This window comes from Caretta caretta, chromosome 11 (genome assembly GCF_965140235.1).
Source record: "Caretta caretta isolate rCarCar2 chromosome 11, rCarCar1.hap1, whole genome shotgun sequence".
Classification (NCBI taxonomy): domain Eukaryota; kingdom Metazoa; phylum Chordata; order Testudines; family Cheloniidae; genus Caretta; species Caretta caretta.
Window position 1 is genome coordinate 25,996,739 of NC_134216.1, and position 12,624 is coordinate 26,009,362.

At 41.4% G+C, this 12,624-nt stretch overlaps 1 protein-coding gene across 2 annotated transcripts in view; it reads left to right on the forward strand.

Annotated features, from left to right (window-relative positions):
• ACVR2A (activin A receptor type 2A) overlaps positions 1–12,624 on the forward strand; it is a 117,429-nt gene that overhangs the window by 48,595 nt on the left and 56,210 nt on the right. For both annotated transcript variants that reach the window (XM_048870251.2, XM_048870252.2), the window contains exon 2: positions 7,200–7,407. In XM_048870251.2, coding sequence (XP_048726208.1) covers positions 7,200–7,407 — 208 coding nt within the window. The remainder of the gene's footprint in view (positions 1–7,199; positions 7,408–12,624) is intronic.

A 12,624-nucleotide genomic window follows, 5' to 3' on the forward strand; every position in this document is an offset into this window, starting at 1 on the left:
AGAGCTTAATGCTCTCTCAATAAACAGGAAGCTGGTATTTCTCTGGTTTTAGTAAATAGTTAAATTCCCAAGCCTTTTGTTTGTAGAGGAACACTGTATATTCATGAACTTTTGTGTAAGTGTTCCATATTAGAGGAGAAATAAATAACTTGCCTAGTTGGTCAGCCCAGAAAAATGATAAAATAATTTGGACCTCAGTGTAATAAGAAAATTAGTCCAATTTTGATGTAATTTTTTTTTTTTTTTTTGAGGGAGAGAATCAGGTGGAACTTTTTTAGTCTCTCCACACACATCTAAGTTTCCTGGGAAGCTTTCATTTTCATAGAATCATGGTAAAATATTTTTTACGGTATTAACACATTGAAATTAGAGCATAAAAGCTGTTCATTGGTGTGTGTGTGGTTTGTTTGTTTGTTTGGGTTAAACTGTATTTCAGGGCTCTCCTGTAAGGTTAAGTAAACAAAGACAGTCTAGTAGTTGAATAAAGTAACTTTTTTTTCTTCAGATAGGCCAAATTCTTCCTTGACTTGCACTCTGTAAAGCCAAGCCTTGTTGTACCTAATGGAGTTGCACAGAATATCATAATCCTAACTAGATATCATATAGCTAAGCACAATTTGGCATGACTGTTTCTCTAACAGAGAGACCAGGTAGGTGAAGTAATATATTTTATTGGACCAACTTCTGTTGGTGGAAGGGACACGCTTTCAAGCTTCATCATTTTTTTTTCCAGGTATGGAGAAGGAAATGAGTGTCCAACGTAAATAAACGCTGGGACAGATTAAACATCAAGGGCTCACATGTTTATAGGAGAGCCCTTAAAATGATGTGGGCAGTTAACACCTCTGCATTCTTAAGAGGATGGAGGGTTAGTTGGTGGCAGGGTTTGTTACAAGTTGCTGCAATGAGCCAAAAAAAGCACTGTCAAGTCCATGTTTTTAGTGTCTAGTAGCGTTATGAATTTAAGTTTTCGAGCTCCTCTTTTGAAGGTGGTGTGCAGGTTTCCACTGAGGACGAGCACTGAGAGGTTTAATATGGAGTGGCTGTTTTGTGAAGTGTTGAGCTACTATTTCTCTTAAACATTCATATGGTACCAGAATGAGCAAAGCAATATAATCCTGAATTTAACAGCATTAGCTTCAGCAAGATTCTGCACAAGTTTAAGACTCCAAATCAGGAAATCAGTTTAGACTATGTTTAAGACCATCCCTATTCAAGACACTTAAGTGCATAAGTCCTATTGACTTGAGTGGAACTTAAGCATGTGCCAAAGTGCTATCCAAAATAAGGTTTTCCTGAATCAGCGTTTTATATTGGAGGGGACTTCTTGGTTAATTATATGTTTGTGTTGTTTTAACATTAAAGATGTTGAAAGTGTAGTTTCAACATCTTTATAACTTTTATTTAAAACAATTAAAATCTGAATTCTGAACTTCTACAAGAAAGATCTGTGGTGATGTTTTGTAAAACAAATGTTCCCACACACAGTCTTGCAAAGAGGAATATTGTATTGATTCATTAATAACCAGCTCTAGTGTTTCTTCTACAGTGCATACTTATTGTGTTGCTGGAGAATTTTGTCTGAGTCATGTGCTGTGCACTCCAAATCAATTTATAATGTCTTCATTTTTCATCTTCTGTGTCTGTAAGGATCACACTGAAGTATTCAGTCTAACTCCTCACATCTTCCTACTCTGTTTCCATTGTAGGGATTGGGCTGTAAAAAGCTGCTATTCACCTTCTGTTGGTGGGTGAGAGATGATGAAATTCTGAAATGTTCACCCATGTGCAAGTTTCTTCTCCAGAGACTGTCTGGAGAGAGTGATAAGAGTGTCCATCACTTGTGTGTGTCATATTGTTGTTTGTATGTGTAGGGAAGTGAATCACATTTTCAAATTTTATTTTATTTTTTTAACACTGAACATGAGAAATATCTGTTAGTGATTTATGTTGGAACTTGTGGTGTACGGATTGATTTGATGATGAAACAGGAGAAATGTCTGGTAATGTTTTTGTTTAACACAATTGCAAATGGTGGTAAAAGGAACTTAGTTTCAAGAAGTACATCCTGTTGAAGGCTGAAAGAATTTTGGATATTTTCACACATGGCAGCACGTGGTTGCATGGAAAAGGAGTTGATAAGGTCCTCTATTTTAGAGTACTTTTATGTGACTATGCTAGGTTTTTACTCTAATTCTTATTTATTCATTTAATCTGAAGACTGGGAAATGACTTCAATTAAAAGAAAACTTTTAAACCTTGAAGGTCTTCTCTACAAAATATATCCCAAATACCTATGTAATGCTCAGGAACTACCTGAATTAGAGTTGCCAGTTTAAGTACTTATGTACAGTTCATAAGCTCAGAATGCTAAAACAGCAGCTACCAACCAGTACTAGGAAGTCCTCAAGAATGTAGCAAAACACCTAATCAATCAGTTCCTTTCTGGTCTCTTAGGTAGGCTAACTTTTTTATTTCTGCTTCAGGAAGACTATATCCAGAGAGTCATTGCTCCTAATATTTGTGGATTTTTTGCTCTCATCATGCTTGTTTGTCCACTTAATAGTCAGATCATTTGAGAGTAATTAGTTTATGAAGCTCAGTTTATTCTATTTCAGGGGAATGTAAAAGATTCTAGTTCCCATTTTTTACACAGTGTATGAAAGTAAACAAAGCATGGAATTTGGTGTAAAAAAAATCTGGGTTCTGTTACCATCGCTGTCATCATTTTGGTCTGAAACATTATTATCTTACGGTCTTATACTGCCACCCATCTCAATAGTATCCGAGTGCCTTCCATGTAAAATCAATAGCAAATTCCATGGTGAACTTCATGGAGCCTCTGGCATGTCCTCCTTTTTTGGGGTCAGAACTCTGCTTGGGGTACGTGGTGTTTTTTGTTGTTGGGGTTTTTTTGGAGGGGGGTTGAATTGTGTCACTTACGGTGGCAGGCCTTTTCAAAGAAGAAGGCATTGCAGCATTTCCTAAAGGTAGATTTCCCTGATCTCTTCTGGAAGATTGGTGAGAGGCTCTAGCTATGGAACGGAGAATGTTTGTTTTGTTCTCAACTTTCGCATGTTTCATCGTGGACTTTGAGATATATATATATATATATAGTCCCTGAGTGTGGCTGTAATGGTTGGTGTTCAGTAGATCAATGAGTCTTGGATATAGCTGGGGATTCATGCACTAGTTACTTTAAAATCTTCCGATGAAGTGAGCTGTAGCTCACAAAAGCTCATGCTCAAATAAATTGGTTAGTCTCTTAGGTGCCACAAATACTCCTTTTCTGTTTTGCGAATACAGACTAACGCGGCTGCTATTCCGAAACCTTTAAAATTAGGACTAAGGCTCTTAAACTGCACTGGAAGCTGACTGAAAACCAGTGGAAGAAAATATTACAATCATTGTTCAACTGATGCTGCCAAAACTCCTCACTCTCATCATCCTGAGGGGATACTGTTTGCCGGTCACCTACAGTGGAATCCAAACTCTCACTCAGTGAGAGGGGTTTCTTACCCTTCAGTAACTATTATTCTTTCAGGGTGGACCCTTCAACCCAACTTTCATCTGTGGTTTTTGGAGTTCTCATCTCCTCTGGACTTTGACTTGTTAGGGAACTGAGAGAGGGTTGTGGCCACTTATGCCTTCACGCAAAAAGCATGAGGAGGCACAGGAAACATGCTGAGAGATATGGCTCTTTTGAAAAGTGTGTGTGTGTGTTCCCCTTCAACCTCTCATCAACAGTTATTGTTGGGTAAGGGTAGGCGTGAACTGAGGATCAATTGTATTAACTTGCTGAGGTACCAGTTAGTTTTTTCTTAAAGCTGAAATCCAACAAATTAGATTTGCCCATTTGGTAAGTGTAATAGACCAGTATTGGAAAGTAATATAATTAGGATAACCTCTTTTTGAGTCCAGAAAGCTCTAGCTTATTAATTTACCTCTTAAATTCTTTTCAGTTCTGTTTCTATCTTGGACAGTATTTCTCAGATCTCAACCAATCAATAGATTGTGGTTCTGGGCAAATTAATTCAACTATGAATTGTTGATTATTTACATAAGGGTAACTACCACAGATGTTTCAGGCAGGTACTGAACACAACATGCATGCAGTCTTGTAAATGATTAGCATAGACCAGCTTTAAATAGTCTTTCCCCCTTGTGCTATGTAATCTACATTTCTGGAGTGTGACAATCATTTGGAAAGGAAACCAAACAAACCCTTTATAGTTCCTATAAAGTTAGAAGACCTAGTCATGCGTTCTTTGATTTTATGTATAAGCATTTCACCTCTTTTTAAGGTTTACAATATAACAAGACCATTATTTTGAAGGAACAAGGTTAACCACATATGGAGAATAGTACCTTTTTGATTCATAAGAGGCAAGCATAGCTTCACATCTGAGGTGAAAACTGTTGGTTGGGATTTTTTAAGATACCAGGAAGTTTGACCTCTGGAAACTTTAGATTTGTCTGGGTCACACTGAAAATTATTTCCTAAACAGCTTATTTGACTTTGCCCCCAAAGCCAACGCTTTGCCACCCATTTCTGGTATTTAATTTCCTGTAGACAGACAAAGAGATGGGAATCCTACCCACATTCAAACCATGTGAGGTTCCTGTCTAAGAGTTTAACAGTATCTTGAAAACTAAGTTAAACATCAGCCTGCAACCCCTGGGTACATACTTAGGCAGCAGCCTATGCTACCATAGCTATACTGCTATTTTTAGTGTGCTTGCTGGAGCAGAACTAGCATGGGGACATCTACATGAGCTAGGAAGCATACCTCTTAGCTCAAATGTAGGTGAACTCTATGCCATTAGTTGGGTTATTTTTTCAAGCTTTTCTTCACAACTGCAAGGGTTAGAAACTTTTTTTAAGAGCTGAGCTAATGAAGTAATCACATGACCCTAGGAGATGGAGGGGGTGGTTTTAGGCAAAGGCCTACAGTACCTATACTTTAATCCAGGGGCGGGCAAACTTTTTGGCCTGAGGGCCACATCAGGTTTCCAAAATCGCATGGAGGGCTGGTTAGGGGAAGCTGTGTCTTCTCAAACAGCCAGGCCTGGCCCGGCCCCCGCCTCCTATCCAACCCCTCCCCCCCCACCCCCCCGCTTCTCGCTCCCTGATGCCGCCCCCCCTCCTCCGGGACTCCTGCCCCACCACCACCATCCTGCTCCCTGACCACCCCTGGACCTCCCACCCCTGACTGCCACCCCATCCAACCCCCCCCACTCCCCATTCCTGACTTGCCCCCCGGAACCCCTGCCCCATCCAACCACCCCTTCTCCCTGTCCCCAGACTTCCCCCTGCCACCCCATCCAACCCCTCCTCTCCTTCTTGACACCCTCCTGTTCCCTGCCCTCTGACCGCCCCGACCCCTATCCACATACCCCCTGCCCCCTTACCGCGCTGCCTGGAGCACCAGGTCAGGTTGCGGTTCTGCAACTGCGCCACCCGGCCACCCAGAGCTTTCATAGAATATAAGGGTTGGAAGGGACCCCAGAAGGTCATCTAGTCCAACCCCCTGCTCGAAGCAGGACCAATTCCCAGTTAAATCATCCCAGCCAGGGCTTTGTCAAGCCTGACCTTAAAAACCTCTAAGGAAGGAGATTCTACCACCTCCCTAGGTAACGCATTCCAGTGTTTCACCACCCTCTTAGTGAAAAAGTTTTTCCTAATATCCAATCTAAACCTCCCCCACTGCAACTTGAGACCATTACTCCTCGTTCTGTCATCTGCTACCATTGAGAACAGTCTAGAGCCATCCTCTTTGGAACCCCCTTTCAGGTAGTTGAAAGCAGCTATCAAATCCCCCCTCATTCTTCTCTTCTGCAGGCTAAACAATCCCAGCTCCCTCAGCCTCTCCTCATAAGTCATGTGTTCCAGACCCCTAATCATTTTTGTTGCCCTTCGCTGGACTCTCTCCAATTTATCCACATCCTTCTTGAAGTGTGGGGCCCAAAACTGGACACAGTACTCCAGATGAGGCCTCACCAATGTCGAATAGAGGGGAACGATCACGTCCCTCAATCTGCTCGCTATGCCCCTACTTATACATCCCAAAATGCCATTGGCCTTCTTGGCAACAAGGGCACACTGCTGACTCATATCCAGCTTCTCGTCCACTGTCACCCCTAGGTCCTTTTCCGCAGAACTGCTGCCTAGCCATTCGGTCCCTAGTCTGTAGCTGTGCATTGGGTTCTTCCGTCCTAAGTGCAGGACCCTGCACTTATCCTTATTGAACCTCATCAGATTTCTTTTGGCCCAATCCTCCAATTTGTCTAGGTCCTTCTGTATCCTATCCCTCCCCTCCAGCGTATCTACCACTCCTCCCAGTTTAGTATCATCCGCAAATTTGCTGAGAGTGCAATCCTCAGTCCAGCTTTGTGCCGGCGGCTTGGTGCACTGAGGCTGCAGGGGAGGGGGAACAACATTGGAGGGGCCAGGGACTAGCCTTCCGGGCCAGGAGCTCAGGGGCTGGGCAGGAGGGTCATAGTTTGCCCACCTCTTCTTTAATCCCTCCCTTGACAGAGCAGAATGATGTAAAGGGTGTTCATTGTGAAGTGTCTGTCTGCACTTAGTGGTCAGTGTTAAAGTTGACTACCTCAGAGAGAGGGTGTGGGTGAAACTGAATAGCCATTTGGTCTTAGCTTGATTTGAATAATTTTAAGATGAAATGAAATGAATTGCCGTCGTTTTCTTTACATGTGACGCAACACAACACAAGACAAGGAAGTGAGGCAGCCTTTGAAAACTGGGTAAATTCTGCTAACTAATGCTGCTTTGGAATTTAAGACCACCATTATTTGACTAATACTTACTGACTAAGCTCTGTCCTTTAGCCAATAAAATCTTTGGTTACAGCCATGTAATGAGAAGCTGTGCCAAAATTTGTCCCTTATTTGGTAAGAAATATTATCCAGCTTTTCTACAAATCTTGACAAGCTATGCGTTCAGGCTATATAATGAAATTTAACAGAAGACCATTTGTTTTAGCTATTGTTTTGTTTCAGCACCTGTTTAGAATGCATGCTAACTTTAAATATAAAAACAATTAATGAGAATAGAACTTGAATATTAATAATGGAATCAATATAAGGAACTTATATGGAGCCTGATTTTTAATGTTCAAATGTGCTTCAGCCTTCAGAATCCAGTGGTTTAACATTAAATTATTTTTAATTCCAAATAGGTGCCATACTAGGCAGATCGGAAACACAGGAATGCATCTACTATAATGCTAATTGGGAAAAGGATAAAACAAATCGCAGTGGCATTGAACCTTGTTATGGTGATAAAGATAAAAGACGACACTGCTTCGCTACATGGAAGAATATTTCTGGATCAATTGATATTGTGAAACAAGGTTGTTGGCTGGATGATATCAACTGTTATGATAGGTGAGAAAATTTTAACTATCTTATGTATAAAGCTTTAAACTACGTTTACCAAAAAAGTGGCTAGTTAGGAGACACATTGCAGGATACCAAACATACGTTGTTCACTATATTTATTATAAACCAGAATTTTTGGATTTTAGGTGCCTACAGTTCCCACTTAAATTTGTTAACAAAGCTTTTACTGTAGTTAAATACTTTATCTGGCATGTTGGAAGAATGGAGGGTGCCAGTAAGTTTAAAAAAAAAATAAATTCCTGTTAACTAAGTGGGAGGGAGTTTGGGTGTGGGAGGGGTTCAGGGCTGGGGGTTAGGGCACAGGGCATGGCCTCTGAGAGGAAGTTTGGGTGCGGGAGGGGGCTCGGGTGTGGGAAGGAGTGCGGGGTGCTGACCTGGAGTGGCTTCCCACAAGTGGTGACTTGTCCCTGCTGCTCCTAGGCAGAGGCGCAACTAGGTGGCTCTGTATGCTGTCTCTGCTCCTGCCCTGAGCACTGGTTCCGGGAATTTCTACCTAGCCACACCTCTACCCCCAGGCACTGCCCCAGGGCAGCACACACAGCCACCTAGCCACGCGTCTGCCTAGAAGCAGCAGGGACTGGTCACTGCTTGCAAGGAGCCGCCTGAAGTGAGCGCCACCCAGATCTGGCACCCCCCACCCTCTCTCGCGTACCTGCCCAGAGTCCCCTTCTGCACTCAAACGCCCTCCCAGAGCCCGTGTCCTGCGCCCCCTCCCACACTGTGAACCCCTTGTGGCCGTTCCTCCACCTAGGAGCAGCAGGGACATGTCGCTGCTTCTGAGGACCGAGGTAGGGAGCCTCCTGGACCAACACCAACCGGACTATAAACCAGACTTTTCAATGAAGATCAGAAATACTGGTTTATAGAGCTTTCCAGTTGATAAAATGCCAGATAACACAGCTTGTACTGCAGTTGAACATATTTTCAGAGAGGCTGAACACTTCCATCTTCCATTGAAGTGACAAACTTTAAGCATTCATATTTTTTAAATTTTCCCTTCTAGTGCCTTAAAGTTTATTTTAAAAGTGCTGCTTATTATTGAATGATTTAAAGTAAAGTATTCAAACTAGTGCCTAAGTTATACTCCTGGGGTAGAATTTTAAAAGCATTTACTTAGAAGTCCAGCTCTCACTGGACCCTAAACCATTATTCAGACATGTCAATATATTACTTGATTGTCAAAATTTCTGAGCACCTAGAAGCTCCCACTGAGGCTGGTGGCAGCTTCAGTGTGTTCATAATTTCTGAAATCCTGGCCTATTTTGTGTAGCTGATTGCTAGTCACAGACATGTGTAAGCAATAACACACACATCATAGTTGTATTGGGATATCAGTAGGCATTGGTTGGGTCCTAGGCCAAATGCTAAAGATCACAACAGTCTAATTGATCACTGTACTCTGAAGAATTCTTTTGAAACTACAAAATTTGTCTTTATACCAATGTTGGGAGAGGAAGGAGAAGGAAGAAAAGAATGCATTAAATTTATAGTATTGTATTCGCATTACTAAAATGTTTCCAAAAAGCTTGAACAAAACCTTTTAAAAAAAAAAAAGTAACTTACAAATCTTCATATCTTTAAGTAAAAAAAAAAATTCAACTTTCCTTGTATCAGTGGAGGAAAGTGATATTCATTGTAGTCCTCTTTACCTCATAAAGAGGTTTTATAGCTTTAAGTTTGTCAGTAAAATGCGGTTTAAGGAAAAGTTGTAATTCTGATTTGCGAGTTCCTCAGGCGGTAGCAAAGCATCTATAGAGTAGTTTCCCCTCTCTGACTGAAGTGTTGCTGTGCTGAAGAGAAAAAGGCAGTTTTTATGAAACCTTGTTAATGGCTGTGTACAGTATTGTAGAACTGTATTTCAGCCATTGTGGGGAGGTAGTTAAACTATGTTCCTTTTCCAGGGGTGAGGGAGGGGTAGGTTTACAATTTGAGATTTAATGATATTACTATCAAATATTAAAACTTTAAGGAGGGATTTTCTACAGTGCTTATTGTTGGCCTAATACTCACTGGAAATCCATGAGAATTTTGGCACTGATTACAAATGAGAGCAGAGCTAGAAATTTTCAAGAGTGCTTGGAAATGCCTCACTCAAAGCTGCCTATGAAGATGAAAAAAGATTTTGGAAGGAGAAGTCAAAGGGTGTGGGAGCAGTGAAAAGTTGAAGAGAAGGAGGAGTAAGACTTTGTGAGTAAACAAAATTGCACTAGCATAGTTAAACTATTACATCCCCAGGTGGATAATCTCCTCTCAGTGTAAGAGTGGCTTTTTCTTTTAAGACAGGTTTAAATTACCCCATGTGAACGTTTACGGTTTTTGTACCGGTTAGTCTTTTTTCAACAGATGAGTCAATCTCAAGGGCTTATCTAAACATGGAGTTGTTCAGGAATAGCTGTTACACTGCAAATTCACTCTCTACCTTGATCCAAATTAACTTTCAAGTGTAGACAAGCTCTAAGTTAACTGGTGCAATTCCACGGATGTTGATAAGCCCTAAATTTTCTAGAGAAATAAAGGGAACTAAGGAAGTGTCTTTAAATATAATAAACACAGAAAAAAGGGTGAAGAAGTAGGAGAGAATGCTAATCTTTTTTCTTTGTAGCATACTATACACACCATTTAGTGAACAAAATCATCAAGATATTAAAACTTCATAAATTTTAGAAAACTTCACTCTGGTTGTTAAATAACCATTGCTTATGGTAATAGATCAATATTATCTAGTGCATTTCGGTAAACAAATAATACTTTTTTGTCTTTGTGCCAGGACATCACTTATATTTATTATCAGAATACAAGATTTCTGAATACAGTGTTGTAATTGAAGCATTATAATATCTGTTGTATGTAACTTTATTAGTTGGTGAAGGACTATTGCAGTTCATTAAACTTTTAAGCTTATGGTATACCAAACGCCAAATAGTGCCAGTCAAAGAATACCAAGCAATGACTGCATTATGGCAGAAACAGTAAATTGCAATTATAATAAGCAAGTCTTATATTTGTATATAAAACAGCAGCCTTCACCGATTTTCTCCGACAGATTCAAACTCTTTCTAGAATTCTTCACTATTTTTTGTTCTCTGGTATAGAGACAACTTCCGTTGTCTTACCTTTCTTCTCCTGAGTTCTTAGGAAAAAAGAAAAGAAGTACTTGTGGCACCTTAGAGACTAACCAATTTATTTGAGCATAAGCTTTCGTGAGCTACAGCTCACTTCATCGGATGCATACTGTGGAAAGTGTGGAAGATCTTTTATACACACAAAGCATGAAAAAATACCTCCCCCCACCCCACTCTCCTGCTGGCAATAGCTTATCTAAAATGATCACTCTCCTTACAATGTGTATGATAATCAAGTTGGGCCATTTCCAGCACAAATCCAGGTTTTCTCACACACCCCCCCCCCCACACACAAACCCACTCTCCTGCTGGTAATAGCTTATCTAAAGTGACCACTCTCCTTACAATGTGTATGATAATCAAGGTGGGCTTCTTTTCCAACGCCCTTGAGGAATTCCACCATGATTTCAACAATTTCCATCCCACCATCAACCTCAGCCTGGTCCAGTCCACACAGGAGATCCACTTCCTGGACACTACAGTGCTAATAAACGATGGTCGCATAAACACCACCCTATACCGGAAACCTACTGACCGCTATTCCTACCTACATGCCTCCAGCTTTCACCCTGACCACACCACACGATCCATTGTCTACAGCCAAGCTCTGCGATACAACCGCATTTGCTCCAACCCCTCAGACAGAGACAAACACCTACAAGATCTCTGTCAAGCATTCTTACAACTACAATACCCACCTGCGGAAGTGAAGAAACAGATTGATAGAGCCAGAAGAGTTCCCAGAAGTCACCTACTACAGGACAGGCCTAACAAAGAAAATAACAGAACGCCACTAGCCGTCACCTTCAGCCCCCAACTAAAACCCCTCCAACGCATTATTAAGGATCTACAACCTATCCTGAAGGATGACCCAACACTCTCACAAATCCTGGGAGACAGGCCAGCCCTTGCCTACAGACAGCCCCCCAACCTGAAGCAAATACTCACCAGCAACCACATACCACACAACAGAACCACTAACCCAGGAACCTATCCTTGCAACAAAGCCCGTTGCCAACTGTGCCCACATATCTATTCAGGGGACACCATCACAGGGCCTAATCACATCAGCCACACTATCAGAGGCTCGTTCACTTGCACATCCACCAATGCGATATATGCCATCGTGCCAGCAATGCCCCTCTGCCATGTACATTGGTCAAACTGGACAGTCTCTACGTAAAAGAATAAATGGACACAAATCAGATGTCAAGAACTATAACATTCATAAACCAGTCGGAGAACACTTCAGTCTCTCTGGTCACGCGATTACAGACATGAAAGTTGCAATTCTTCAACCAAAAAAATTTCAAATCCAGACTCCAACGAGAAACTGTTCAATTGGAATTCATTTGCAAATTGGATACAATTAACTTAGGCCTGAATAGAGACTGGGAGTGGCTAAGTCATTATGCAAGGTAACCTATTTCCCCTTGTTTTTCCCTCCCCCCCCCCCCCCCCCCCCCCCAGACGTTCTTGTTAAACCTTGGATTTGTGCTGGAAATGGCCCACCTTGATTATCATACACATTGTAAGGAGAGTGGTCACTTTAGATAAGCTATTGCCAGCGGGAGAGTGGGGTGGGGGGAGGTATTTTTTCATGCTTTGTGTGTATAAAAGATCTTCTACACTTTCCACAGTATGATTCCGATGAAGTGAGCTGTAGCTCACGAAAGCTTATGCTCAAATAAATTGGTTAGTCTCTAAGGTGCCACAAGTACTCCTTTTCTTTTTGCGAATACAGACTAACACTGCTGTTACTCTGAAACCTGAGTTCTTAGGGGTTTTTTTGGTGGTTTTTCCTCACCAATTTATGGCACGTCTTTTGATGTGTCATAGTGTAGATTGTTACTGCAATAAGCTCTGGCTCTGGGCAAAGTTAATGTTTGGCTGCACAGAAATTGCCTGTATTTTTCCTTTTAAAGGGTGTTTCCCCCATAAGCCTCGCACTGAGGGTTTCGTGGATAAACTCAAGGCATTCAAAGTACTCATTTTATTTATTATGCCACATTTAAATTGGGTTCATGGATTGTTAAAACCTCCCCCAAACCACTCCCTCCCCTTGCAAGAGGAATTTTTG